The sequence below is a fragment of the Thunnus thynnus genome, chromosome 23 (assembly GCF_963924715.1).
Source record: "Thunnus thynnus chromosome 23, fThuThy2.1, whole genome shotgun sequence".
Lineage (NCBI taxonomy): Eukaryota > Metazoa > Chordata > Actinopteri > Scombriformes > Scombridae > Thunnus > Thunnus thynnus.
Genome location: NC_089539.1, coordinates 17,707,771 through 17,721,276, shown reverse-complemented (window position 1 = coordinate 17,721,276; position 13,506 = coordinate 17,707,771). Strand labels below are relative to the sequence as shown.

General features: G+C 38.2%; 1 protein-coding gene across 1 annotated transcript; it reads left to right on the top strand.

The window, feature by feature from the left end:
- Nucleotides 1-2,058: 2,058 nt before the first annotated feature.
- Nucleotides 2,059-7,754, top strand: LOC137175825 (bcl-2-like protein 13). The gene is made up of 2 exons (XM_067581728.1): nucleotides 2,059-2,238; nucleotides 6,491-7,754. Exon 2 carries the CDS (start codon nucleotides 6,665-6,667, stop codon nucleotides 7,439-7,441), a length of 777 nt encoding a protein of 258 aa, XP_067437829.1. The 5' UTR covers nucleotides 2,059-2,238; nucleotides 6,491-6,664; the 3' UTR covers nucleotides 7,442-7,754.
- The last annotated feature ends 5,752 nt before the right edge of the window (nucleotides 7,755-13,506 follow it).

Genomic DNA, 13,506 nt, shown 5'->3' with positions numbered 1-13,506 from the left:
AATATGTAAAGTATTTTTATTCTCCTTCTGTTGCCAGTAAAAAACAAAATAAATTTAAAAAATTGCCAAAAGAGTAGCTAAGAACATGTTTAATTTGGACAAACTATTATCATTTAATATATTCCTAATGTATGGGAAAGTAGTAATGATGATATTTAATGATTTTTATAGTGAGTTCATAGTGAATATTATTCTTTGTGGTATGTCATTTTTGGCTAAATTAATTAAATTTCTTGATTTTTTAAAATTATCCGAGTTCAGAAAAGTCCTACAAACACTATAATTATCATTTTTAAGTTTATAGTTGTTCTCATTTACTTCACGGTGCTTAATTCCAGCGGTATTACCGAATTATTGTTTGTTTTTGTTATTGTTATTATTATGAAATACAGTGTGTTGTTGTATTCTCATGGATAGATTATGAGACAGTCGGCCTCTGGGCACAGACATGTAAAGGCCCCCATTCCTACCTACCAGAGCGCTTTGTTTACAGTCACTTTGCATCTTTTTTCCTGGTATTGTGCAGGTTTTTTGTAACTCTACTTTGGTTTGAAAACTACAGAAGAGGATCAGGGCCAAATGTGAAAAATTCTGAGGATAAAGTAAAAATTAAGTAAATAAAGTAATAAAATAAAATAAAATTCACATGTGGCCTTAATCATCTTCCGTAGAAAACGGCACCTGAACTTCAGCGTTCTATACAAAGTATTGTTTGTAAAAATGTGTGGTGCAGGTTATATAACTTCTAAAAACAAATTATAATTTAGGCTTTCTGCAGCCCAGCTGTGCAGTATGTCCTGTGCAGCTGTGTTATTATGTGGAAAATGAACAATAATATAATAAAAGTATGTACATTCTTCAACATTATCTTTATTGGATTTAGGACATAACAACCCTTAAGCTGAATAATGCAATAATCTACAGAAATATAATGACATAGATGTCAGACCAGCCCTCCTCTCCCTCCCTTCAGGTCTGACCAGTAATTTCTTCAGAATATGTACCTATTCAAAGAGAAGAGAATAAATAGAAACAGTACAGACTATTAAAAAAAGCAATGTAGTTGCAGAGAGGGAATAGATAACAGCCCTCGTGTATCAGTTTAGTTGAAGGAGCAGAATAAAAAGTAAACAAACAGGTCTGACTCACACATGACAGACAAAAAGAGTGCTATGTTGAGGTCTCCAGAAATGTCAGGAAACCACATCAAATCTTTTTAAACTCTCCCTTCAGGTTATACATTATCTTCTCATTTGGTACATATGATGCTAATTCAATAGTCCATCTAGCAGATGTAGGTGGATGTTCATCTTTCCATTGCAGGGCTATACATCTGTCGGCATTGATAAGGGCAATTCTAATAAATTTGAGGGTTTTTTTTATTGAGTTTTATCATAGATGTGTCAAAATTATGTACATTCTTGATAATAAGAAGGAAGAGGTGTTGATCTACATTTCTACATTTGATCTAGACATCGCATACTTTTTACTGAGCCATGAGACTTTCCAATAAAAAAAGCAGCTCTGCAAACTCAGATTTTTATTGTATAATTACTCTGGTTGTTTCTGTTTAGATACAGTCCATTATAAAATACAAGCAGTGTACATATCCTGCCATAGTTTCCAGTCCTGTAATGCATCTTGCCAGTAGGGAACTAGAACTTGGAAAGTTCAGCTTTAGAAATAGCTTGTCTCCCTTTCTGACATGCATTTTCCACTGTGTGTCATAGCCTCACAGCATACTGCGGAGTCACTGATAATCTGCCGTTTGGACAGTGAGCATACAACTGTTTGCTGGCATTGAACACTTACCCACTGACCTCTGTTGACCTTTCAGAGACACGCAGGTTCAAAGTCAGATTCAAGAGTGAAAACCCTTCAATGTTTACCCACATTATTCAATGGATTTCTCAGTCTGAATGGACAGCAAAGTCACTACTGACTGCTCTCCAGCCAACTGTTATGTCATGGATTTGAGAAGTGGGGTGGGTGAGAGAGAGAGAGGGAGAGAGAGAGAGAGAGAGAGAGGGAGAGAGAGAGAGAGAGAGAGAGAGACAGAGAGAGAGACACACTTTTGCACAGCTTGTCCATCTTGTTATTCCCGTGCCAGCTACAGCGTGCATGTCTGCCTATCTGTTATTGTGTGGCTTCGTCTCTGAATGCACGTCTCACTTTGATTTCCAGCATCTGCCTCTCATCTAGCAACTCATTTAGCCCGAGAGCACCAAGAGGACCCAGGTATGCTGAATGTTGTCTTTCCTTTTTTTTTTTTCTTTTTTATTCACATGACACAAAGTTTGAGCAAAGCCTTTAAAAAGAAAATCCTCCACAGGAATCACAAGAAAGTCTGAGGAAGAGCTGAAGCCTTTGAATCAAGAATTTGATTAGATTTTGTGGCCTTTGTGTGACCATGCTTTGTTAAAGGTGTTTTATCTGTAAACATGTCAGTGTAAAGGTCAGTACGGGTCACTCTGATGAAATGAAGGGCAAAATCTAACCTTGTATGAGACAGAGAAACAAGACTTATCAGCTGATTCTCCAACACTTCCTGCATGTGACATTGAAAGCTGACCTTTTGTAAATTGAGGTATCTAATATCACTCTGCATACACTGTGCCCACCACACATGAGCAAGGGAAGCGTGCCCTAAATCTCACTGGTCATTTACTTCACCATGAGTCTCTTATCACGGGGATAGGATCAATCTGAATCCAATTACTCAAGTAGGCCAGTACGTAAAGGAGGATCACAGAGTAGAAAAGGTTGATTGGTTAGCAGCAACACAGATGTACCTCTCTGTCTGTGTGTGTGTGTGTGAGGGGTTTAAAATGTTAATGTGTGTTAATGTTTAAGGCAGCTGTGTCACTGGAATTGAAGTCTGCAGAGGCGAAGAGCAGCAGCAGCCACGACCCGGGACAGACAACATGGCAGTTAGTTGGTCATTAAGTCAGTGACATCTGGGAGGTCGTAGTCTGCTCACTCTGGAAGAGGTGGAGCGATGCGACATCGAGGATTTTTGTCATCGAAGCATCAGAATATACAAAACATCCAGATAATAAGAGCTGCAATGATTGGTTGATTATGCGGCAACGATTTTGATAACTAAATAGTCGTTTAAACAAATTTTTGCAAAAATGGCAAACATTTAGTGGCTCCAGCATCCTAAACGTGAATATTATCGTATTCCTCTATGATAATAAACCAACTATCATTTAGAAGAGTTATCATGGGCTCTGGGAACATAGGATGAAAATTTTTTGCTATTTACTGACATTTTATGAACCACACGAATAACCAATGAATTGAGAAAATGATCAATAATGAAAATAATCATTAGCTGCAGCCCTACAGATAGTAAACAAGAAAAAATGGATCTATTGAGTTAGTTCTATCAGTCTATCACAGCTGCATACTGGAAATGTTTATTCAACACCTAAAAAGACTTTTTTTTTTTACTGATTTTGTCCAGCTGCTAGTTTTGGAGTCAGACGTTTTTATTGCACATCAAGTAACAAGCTGTTGCATAACAGCCAGGAAGGGGGTTTACTTTCCTCTGTGAGGCAACACAAAAGAAATAGTGTTTCAATTTTGGAACGCAAGTGCATGTGAGTGCATGTGTTCAAAGCGTAGTAAAATAGTGAAATAATGAAAATCTGCTCGCCTTAGTTTCGCCCCATAATTCTTACATATTGAAATATATTTTAGTTACAGCTCTACAGGGACAACTTTCACATTGTTTTTATGTTTTAATGTGGATGGTGGAGAGAATCTCTAAAGCATAAAACCAAAAAAAAAAATGTAAGTTTGGATGAGTTAGTTTAGGTGAAATAATGCAATTCCAAAACTTCTGATATGTAGGTTTGGAGCCCAGATACAATCTAGATGTTGAGTTTAGACATTTTATCTTTAAATTAATAGTAAGACACTTGGTTAATATTTTTATTCACTCTCTTGCTGAGAGTTACATTTGTAATATAAAGGTTGCACCAGCAGCCGGTTAGCATAGCTTAACATAAAGAGTGGAAACAAGGGGAAACAGCAAGCCTGGTTAAATCCAAAGGTAACAAAATCCACCTATACCAGCACCCCCTAAAGCTCGCTTATTAACATAAATACGTTATGTCTTGTTAGTTTAAGCTGTAGAAAAACTGAAGTGTAAATATGACAAGTTGTGTTTTTTATGATTGATGATGGTTTGACGACTGAGCTTTAGAGATGTTATCTATGGATCTTCCTGTTTCCAGTCTTTGCGCTAAGCTAAGCTGACCAACCCCTGGCTGTAGCTTCACAGGTAAATACACTTATTTCCCTGCAGCTATACTAATATTTACTTAGCTTTCAGTAATTAGCATAACTTCTTATATTTTGGATTGACAACTTGTAACGGATAGTCAAGCCCTGAAGAGACTGTATAGAGATTTGTCCTCGTTAAGGGACGTGTGCTGAAACCAGAGAAAACACAGACAGGCAGCATGTTGTAAATGTGATACAACATAGACAGCGAAGAGAATATCTATTCTGGGGTTGGCACAGCGGTAAATACTTTCTGCAGTCACAGCTGAGACGTGGCACAAGGGGTGAAGTGGGTCACCTTCAGACCAAGAGGCACGTTTGAGCTGAATTCATACAAACAGCCACGTATACAGTGGTATCTTGAAAAGTGGTTGATTCAGAAATGAGGATTTCTGGACTAATAGATAATTAAAGAGAGATGGACTACTGGAATTTTAGTTTTTCACATAAAATTAAAAATATGCCACTTCCATTTTATTTTCCTACTCCTGCTCGATTCTCACGTCATGTGAAATCACTGAAATAGCTTCCACTCTTGGGTGACAGATGGAGATGTATATAGTGCCTAAACATAGTAAGATATGCAGGTCGAGGCTATAGATAGTCACACAGCCGCTGCAATAGAGAGCAGCCAGTGAGCAACTTTTTCCAATCACGGTCTCACTGATGTCACTGAGAACACGGGCACGTAAAAAATAGTAGATACCAGAGGAGCCTGTCAGTGGCCATGTTACACATCACTATTTTACTGACGGGTATTATATTATTCTGATTTTTGGAAGTTTTGATGAAAAATTAGATAATAATGGTGAAAATTGATACATTTTATGTGCTGCTTTCAACCTGTTTATCTCAGTGTCCCGGCAGCGACATGCAAAGTCGTCTTTTTTGCTGTGACTAACAGGGGACGCCAAAGTTGAAAATTTTCAAATTCTACACATAGTGGCTTTAAAAGTAATTGTGATTTCATTAAAATGTAAAACATTATGAGAAGATTAATACCGTTCTCATGTCTGTCTGTTAAATATAAAACTACAGCCAGCAGCTGGTTAGCTTAGCTTAGCATAAAGACTGGAAACAGATAGACTTCCTCTGTCCAAAGGAAACAAAATCCACACAACAGCTCCTCTAAAAATCACTTATGAACATGTTTTATTTAATCTGTATAAAAACAGAAGTTCAAAAACAACACATTGTGGATTTACAGGGGTTATGTGTTTCTTGATTTAACTTTCTTCACTGAACTTTAGAGGTGCTGCTACACCTACATTTGACAGAACCAGGCTTGGCTCAAAGTTGGTATGAGAGTATGGGGGCCCAAAAGTGGCACATAAAATAATAAATAAATAAATGACTACGACTGATTAAAAATAAATACATACATTTACATTTAGCTAGAAAATAATACATTGTTAAATGCGCAAATTATTAAAAAAATTAAATTTCATATTTATTTATTTCCATATATATAAAATAAACAGATAAAGAAATAAGGAAAAATATATTATTTCTTTATTATTTTTACAAACTTTATATTCATTTTTATTTATTTATTTATTTCCTGTATCACTTTTAGGCCTCCATATAAGAGGGGTAAAATTAAGTTTTAGACAATTTTCCTGGCAAAGTGTATATTTTGAATCAGTCCAAAGTAGCCAAATATGAGCACTGGGGAAAAGTGTGTTTGGCACCTGTGCAGACCAGCAAACAGAAGATATCTTGGATTCAGATTACACATCTGAATCTAAATAATAATATGAATGTGATAAGCAAAAAAAATGGATGGCAACATGCAAAACAAGCAGCTCATAAATTCCAGATGGAGACAAAACAACTTTGTTCAAAACTTGTGGCTACACAAACTAAGGTGATTTAAGGCTGTAGCATTAATGGTTTTTTGTTAGCTATGGCCTAACATTATTTAAGTCCTCAAGACAGTAAGTGTGGTAACGAAGTATCTAAGACTTATTGTTATGTTTATTGATATAAAACTATTAGTAATGTCTCACATCAGCTATCCGTCAGTGATGGGTGGCTAGCAGTAAAGTTATCCTAACGTTGCCACTATTTCTAATTCCATTGGACTGAAAACACAAAGTTTAAGACTTGGGACTTGACTTGGGACTTCATAGCCAGAACCTGACCCTTGCTTGTGACTTTGTCTCACCTCTGAAGTTAATCTCTTTTGTCTCTGCAGCAGCCAACCTTCATTCTGGAGGGAAAGGCCCCAGTCGAGTCCAGCAGGGGGGATGGAGGTGGTGGTGGGGAGGCTGGTTCCCTCAGCCCCAGCCCGGCTGCTCTACCTCTGACCCAGGCAGAGAGCCTTGGACCCTGGCAGAGCGAGAGCCTGCTGGCAGAGTCCTGGTCCACAATGGGTGATGTGGACCCAGAGGACACTAAGAGCCTCGACAGCAACGACGGGGGGGTTCTGGCCGGAGAGGAGAACCACTCCTCCAACTCTGACATGGTCCACCTGGAACGAGAGGAAGCTGAGATGCTCGAGGAGGCAGAGAGGGAAGTAGCTGAGTCGGGAGAGGAGGAGGAGAGGAGAAGGAGAACAGAAGAGGAAGAGGAGGAGGATGAGGAGCTGCAGACAAGTGTTTTGAGCGTGTTGGGTGGGGAGAGGGAGCTGGTTGAGCTCAGGGAGGAGGAGCAGGACCTCCAGGCCCCAGAAACTGAGGATTTCCTGATGTCAGCAGAGGAGCCTCACGTGGAGAAGGCGCCTGCAGAGTTCATGCAGGTGGTTCCCCCGATGGCCCTGCCTCCTCTGCCTATCGTCAGGCTCGATCCCCCCTCCGCTACGTCCACCCCGGTCCCTTCAGTAACAACCTCTGAAGTAGAGGAGCTATATTCTATTCAGGGGCTCCACCCTCCATCAATCCTCGCACCGATGGAAGCGGAGCCTCCGGTTGAGAGTCAAACTCTCGAGCAACTAAAATTCTCACAGATTCCCCTCTCGGATGCGGAGGAACATTCTGTCAAAGCCTCTCAGGCAGCACCAGAGAAGCCGGAGCCACAGCCCACTGATCCCAAGACTACCAAACCTAAGAGCTCCACTGAGCTGCCAGTGTTGCTATGCGGAGGCGCTGCTTTAGTAGCCGTTGTAGGTGTTGTGGCATATGGTGCTGTGGCCTACTGCAGAAAGTAGAAAACCTCTCTTTAAACCCCCAATCACCCTTTTAACACAGGTCTTTTTGGTTTTTAAATCTATTCCAAATGAAATATTCCACATTTCTCTCGAATTCTGGATTTTTCTGTCTCACACTCTTTGTGTTGTAGTTATAAGACACATTGATTAGATATTTCTGATTTGTTTTGTGCTACCTCAGCTCACAGCAGAGCTCATGGCCTTTGTTTTTCTGTATTCAATAGATCTGTCTGAAGAAATGCAGCCAATAAAATGTAAACAAGGAATATAAAAACGTGTATGGTACAATTTTAAAGAATCCTGAAGCTTGAAATGTTTGTTTGATGTTTCTTTGTGTGATTGCGTCTCTCATTATTTCACCAGAAAACTATTGACAAAATTAGACACCAGTTCCTCTTCTAGCTGTCATGTTACTCTAGCCTTCACCAAACAACTTCCACCAGATTGTTCAGCCAATAGATACCCGTTAGTAGCTTTCTTTGTCTTTAGGATGACATTTTCAGAATATTGGCCATATTACTGCATATCATAATATCTACACACACTGGTACTTTCCACTTAAAGGACCAGTGTGTGAGATTTAGTGGCATCTAGCTGAACAGACTTGTTTTAATTCATGTATAATCAGCCGAAAATAAGAATCGCGTGTTTCTGTTACGTTACAGTGAGTCCTTTATATTTGCAGAGGGAGAGGGTCCCCTTCCATGGAGGCAGCCATGTTGCACCTCCATGTTTCTACAGTAGCCCAGAACGGACAAACCAAACACTGGCTCTAGAGAGGGCTTTTAGTGTTTTTCGCAAGTTTTGCAGCCACTGTAGTTGTTCAGTTGGTTCAGCTGGTTGTAAGCTGGTGTTTTTGGCCAATTGGGGGGCAGCTGAAACAAGCCGTGAACACAACACTAATATCACCTTTATAGTTGATATGGCAAACTTGTTAGAACTTTTTGTCCACTTAACATCAGATACAGTAGATACAGAGCAGCATTAGCGCTCATTTGGAGTCGTGTTTGTGTCCACCTAGCAAACAAAAGTCCAACATTACCTCTACTTTTAGCTCTGTTTTTGGTCTCAACTAACTCTAAAGGTAATATCTTTAGCTGCTAAATGCTACATTCACTATTTTCACTAGCTAGTCACCAATTTCTGTATGCAGTTTGGTGCTGGATGGGTAATGTACAGTCAGTTTTTAGAGCATTTCTGTTTTAGCCTGCTGCTGCCAGAACAATGCTATGCGTGTGAAAGTGAGTGTCCAGAAATCAAATAAGTTATTTGTTTTGGTTACACAAAATTTCCATAGAGCTACGGGAACTGCAGAGCCGGTGTGGGTTTGTCACTACACTGTCACGCCATGTGGTACACTATTATAAAAATACCTATAGCCACTTTAAGGCTACACTACTCATGACTCCTCATCAAAGGTTGTATATGTCTATAAGTTGCCAGTAGTTTTACCATCCAAAGATTGACGTTCTTCTTCTCAAAATGTTTCATTTTGAAAGTATTTTTAGAGGTCTGAAGTTGGGAAAACTCCATTATTTCACAGTAAAAAAAAAAAAAGCAAAGATTAGGAAAAAATGGATTTGCTTGGCAGAGCTTTTGCTTAATTTTATCTTGCTAATCATCTCACAACCCCTCAGATTTACCTTTGATTTGATTTACCACTGATTACCAAATACTGCTAATTTGGGCCTGAGCAAGACACGAAACCCCTTCCAGCTCCAGAAGTATGAGCCCTGACCTTTGACCTCCATGTGGGCAGCAGAGGAAGACAAAATAAAACGCTCTCAAGCTTCTCTGCAAAGTGAATCTGAAAGAAGGTGAAAACGTTGAGTGCAGCAAAGTAAATGCTCCTTACACGACTAACTAACAGCAAGTTTTATAAGCGTCACTCTTCAGTGGTTTATAGTACAGCATGCCGACTGTTCTCTTTAGGGCAGGAATTTGGAAGTTATGTGTGTATGTGTGTGTGTGATTTACGGCTCTGTCCTGCCAACTGCTGGTCAGTCAACAACATTACAGTTATTTATCAAATAAATTATGAAACCAGTGGCATTTGAAGATATTTTAATCAGATCCCTTTGAAATAAAAGGATACAGAAAATAGATTTTACCGTTTTTTAAATATGAAACCACTTGTGCTTGTTGCATCAATCATTTAGTCTTCACCATTCATATATTAAAAAAACATCTTATCCATAAGTAAACCATATGTCTCATACTGTGTTGCTTTAGAGAAGGGACCCGCTGGATAACCAAGGAAGACGAAATAAATAAAAAAGTTATCTGTGCCTGCTCAAAAAGATTAAAGGGCTTTGTTGAGATGTAAAGGCTTATTAAATGGATTTTAAAAACTAAAACTAAACTATGTGCATTGGTTCTTTTTATGATGCTCTCACCTGTTACACAAACATGATTTCACAGATAGAGATTATGACTCTGCGGTCACACCTGATAAAATGATTATGCACCAGTGGCTTTGACACTTCTTGGTTTTCATCGAGTGCCAGTAAATTAGGAAGAACAATAAGGGTTGACTGAGCTGCGGTTGGTCTGCCGTTCCCGCATCGATGCCAACATGCACGTAGCTATTGAATTGAGAAGGGGAAGGAAAGTGCTTCTTTGTTTGGACAGATAAAGCTGCAGCATGCTGGCTGTGAAATTCACCGTAGCACCTCCACAGACAAGCATGAATCTTTTTTTCTCTGTCTCTCTTTTTTTCTCCTCTTTTTTTCCCAGCTGCTCACAAACACCAAAACAAACCTAACCACATATTAAACGTGGATTTACTGACACCTTCAACATTATCATTTACAGAAAATACTGTAGCAGTAAATGTACTATATTAAAGCAAATGATAATGTAATGTCAACTCTGTTGCAGCATCAGTTGCTGACAAATGTAATTAATACATCACTCAGTTTTAATTGCATTTTCAACTGACATTTTACTCTAAATGACAGAGATTATGAACAGCTAAACAGACTATTTTGTTAATTTTGTTTTCAGATTTCTTCACTAAATAACTGCAGGTGTGTATTCAAAACTTATGATTTGATGCACTGTGTTGAAAATAAAGGTTGTTTTTCTTTTTGCTGTCTTGACTGAGTTGTTTTTGTTTTTTTTGTGACAGTATTTTCTCAGTATGTTATTTTCTTCTTCTTTATTAAGAGTGTTGAGAGCACAACATAATTTTGAGTGTGCATTTGCTGTTTTGCAAGAAGGAATATCGTTTTCCCTCAAAACTGGGCTCAGTGTTTCTAACAACACATCCAAACAAAGATAAATACTGAAAATGAATTACCAAAGTAATCTACTGGATATCTTCTATCTAAATACATTATACAACAACAAAAACAGGTAATCAATGACTTTGGATAAGAAGGAAAATGATTAGAGGAGCATTTACTATTAGACATTTTTTCACATCAGCCACGTGCATTAGCATTAAGAGGGAGGATGAATGACAAATTCAAATTTCACTCTGTGGTTTGATGTCAGAAATATTAATCATTTTTTTTATATTTTAGATTTGTTTCCAGGGAAATAATATTGAGTCCATATCATGAGTTTCCAGTTGAAAACATTGCTGTTGCTGCTTTAGTGACAAAATTTTGTTCTATCTATTATTCTAGTAATTATATCTAATCTTCCTGAACTGATACAAGTATCAGGCACCAAATCAGTCAGGACTGCAAATGCATGTGGTAGTTTTTAGTATATGGTTTATATATTTCTAGAATAGAATAAAACACTGTGAATTCAGGTAGTAAAACAACCACAAAACAAGACTAATAGCCTACAGCCATGCATATATACACTGCTCATAATCTTAGTTAAGCATCTGACTTAATCCTCTAGAGACAATCAATGGAAATCCATCTAATAGCTGTTCAGATATTTCAGTCTGGACCAAAGTGGTGACTGACTGACTAACTGACAGATTGACTAACACTGGAGAATGAATAGTAAATAGTATTTGATTAGAGTAGTGTGAGCTCAACCGGTATTACAACAACGATGAAAAAAAGCATCCCACATTACTTCCCTGTTGCAGATGACTGCTGTAAGTGATCTCTTCAGGTCAACCAGTGATAAAGAGCGCTCATGAATAATGAACATAACATTGTATATTTTACATTTTTGTTATTTGGTAGACGCTTTTATCCACCAAACCATATAAAATAGTTGAAAACAACCTTTTTTTAAGACCTAAAAGACCAACATAATGGAGCATGAGAGACAAAAACTCTGCATCCCACACAGCACCAAACACCAGCACACAGCTGTCAGGCTTCAGCTGCGGCCCAACAGGTTGCGGTCTTTAATTTATGAAGTTGATTTGACAGAAATTTCACCCTGAATGGGAAGAGGGAAAGACGGAGTGGGAGAAAGGACGAGGTTTGTGGTTCTTTGTTTTTATCAGCGTGCTGCACAGGCAGGAAACACACACAAACACTCTTATGCGCCTCACACACTCACAAACATTTGCATGCTTGCACACACACACACACACACACACACACAGAGAAACTCCTTCCTCCCCTCCTACACGCACAGACACACATGTGCACACAACATGTTAATTTACTGTGAGAAAGTGTTTTTCTTAACCGATGGAAAAACAATAAAATGAGTCAAATCAGACACAAATCAGATCACATCACATCAAGATGCATTAAACTGACTGAACCAGTTACCTAATCATATCTATCTTTGGCTTAGATATAACCTGTGCATCTCCATTTCTTTGTTTCCATGATGTTTCCAGCTCAGCGTTCAGGCCTGACTGCCACCACACTTAACTGGGCTGAAAGGGGAACTTCAGGACCAAGTCAGTTGATATTTAAAACTGCACGCCTGAGATAAATGAACTTCTCAAAAAGCTGGTGTTTATTTGAAGAGGGGGTTGGCTTTGTGGAATAAAAGCGCCGGCTGAGTTTAACAGTGATCACCACATTATTAACCATTAACCTTTACAATCACATTTATCTGAAACTGTGTTTATGGTATTCTGGTTAATTGGAAATTCAAATAGCCACAACAACTTATTTTAATTTATCTTCAGTTCCACAATAAGCCCACATACACCTGTGGCTTACAGTATATTGAGGTTGTTTTAAGTGATATGAGGATTTAATGAAACACTCTCATTAAAAGAATTTAAGTGTAGGTGCAAAAAAACAACAGCTTTTAAAACTGTAACAGAAGCTCATTTGATTTCTGCAGCAAATTTTAATGACTGCACAATTAACTTTTCTTAAAATTTAAGCAAAATTAAAGAAGCGTCAACGCCAACAAATGTCCTTGTGTCTCTTTAATGATCATGAGCGACATAAATGTGCTGCAACAAATAAAAAATGTGAGAAGAAGAGGAACCAAGTTTGTTATTTTGTTGTTGACCAGATCAGAGCGTTTGTGTTGTTTTTATCAGTTATTAGATTTCAGGAGGCAAATATGCAATTATAACTTTTTAATATTCCAAATAAAATAAAATAAAAATAATGCTGAATTTGAAAACAATGATTTTATGAGATAATTTTGCTATTTTAGTTTTTAAATTGAAGTTAAAGAAATATTTATAATAATTGAATCCTTTTGATTTGTTGTGGCTCATATTTGTATGCAAATGTTCATCACTTTACTATGTTGACAGAAAACAAAGTAGCACAGAGGAAAATTTCCCGTAACTCTACAGAAAAGTGCATTACTGAAGAGCACCGATAAAAGACATGTATTTGAGATAGATATCTCTCCTGTATGCAAATTCTCAGGTCACTGGGAATTGGTGCTTTCCTGGGTTGAGCGTGCAATAAAAGAGTTTTTTTTTGTTGTTCGTAGATTACGATCTCCACTATGAGAGAGTGTGATGCTTAGATCTGATCTATGCTTCCAAAAAAGAGAAGTGTGCGGCTGCAGTCCATCATGACGTTAACACATTTAAATTGACCGGCCTCTACCTATTCATGTGGCTGAACAGTGAACAGGTATTGGAGGTCTGCAAGATATATATATACCTGTCCAAATAGTGTACACCTGCACAAGTGCAGCGGCGTTCACCTATTAGG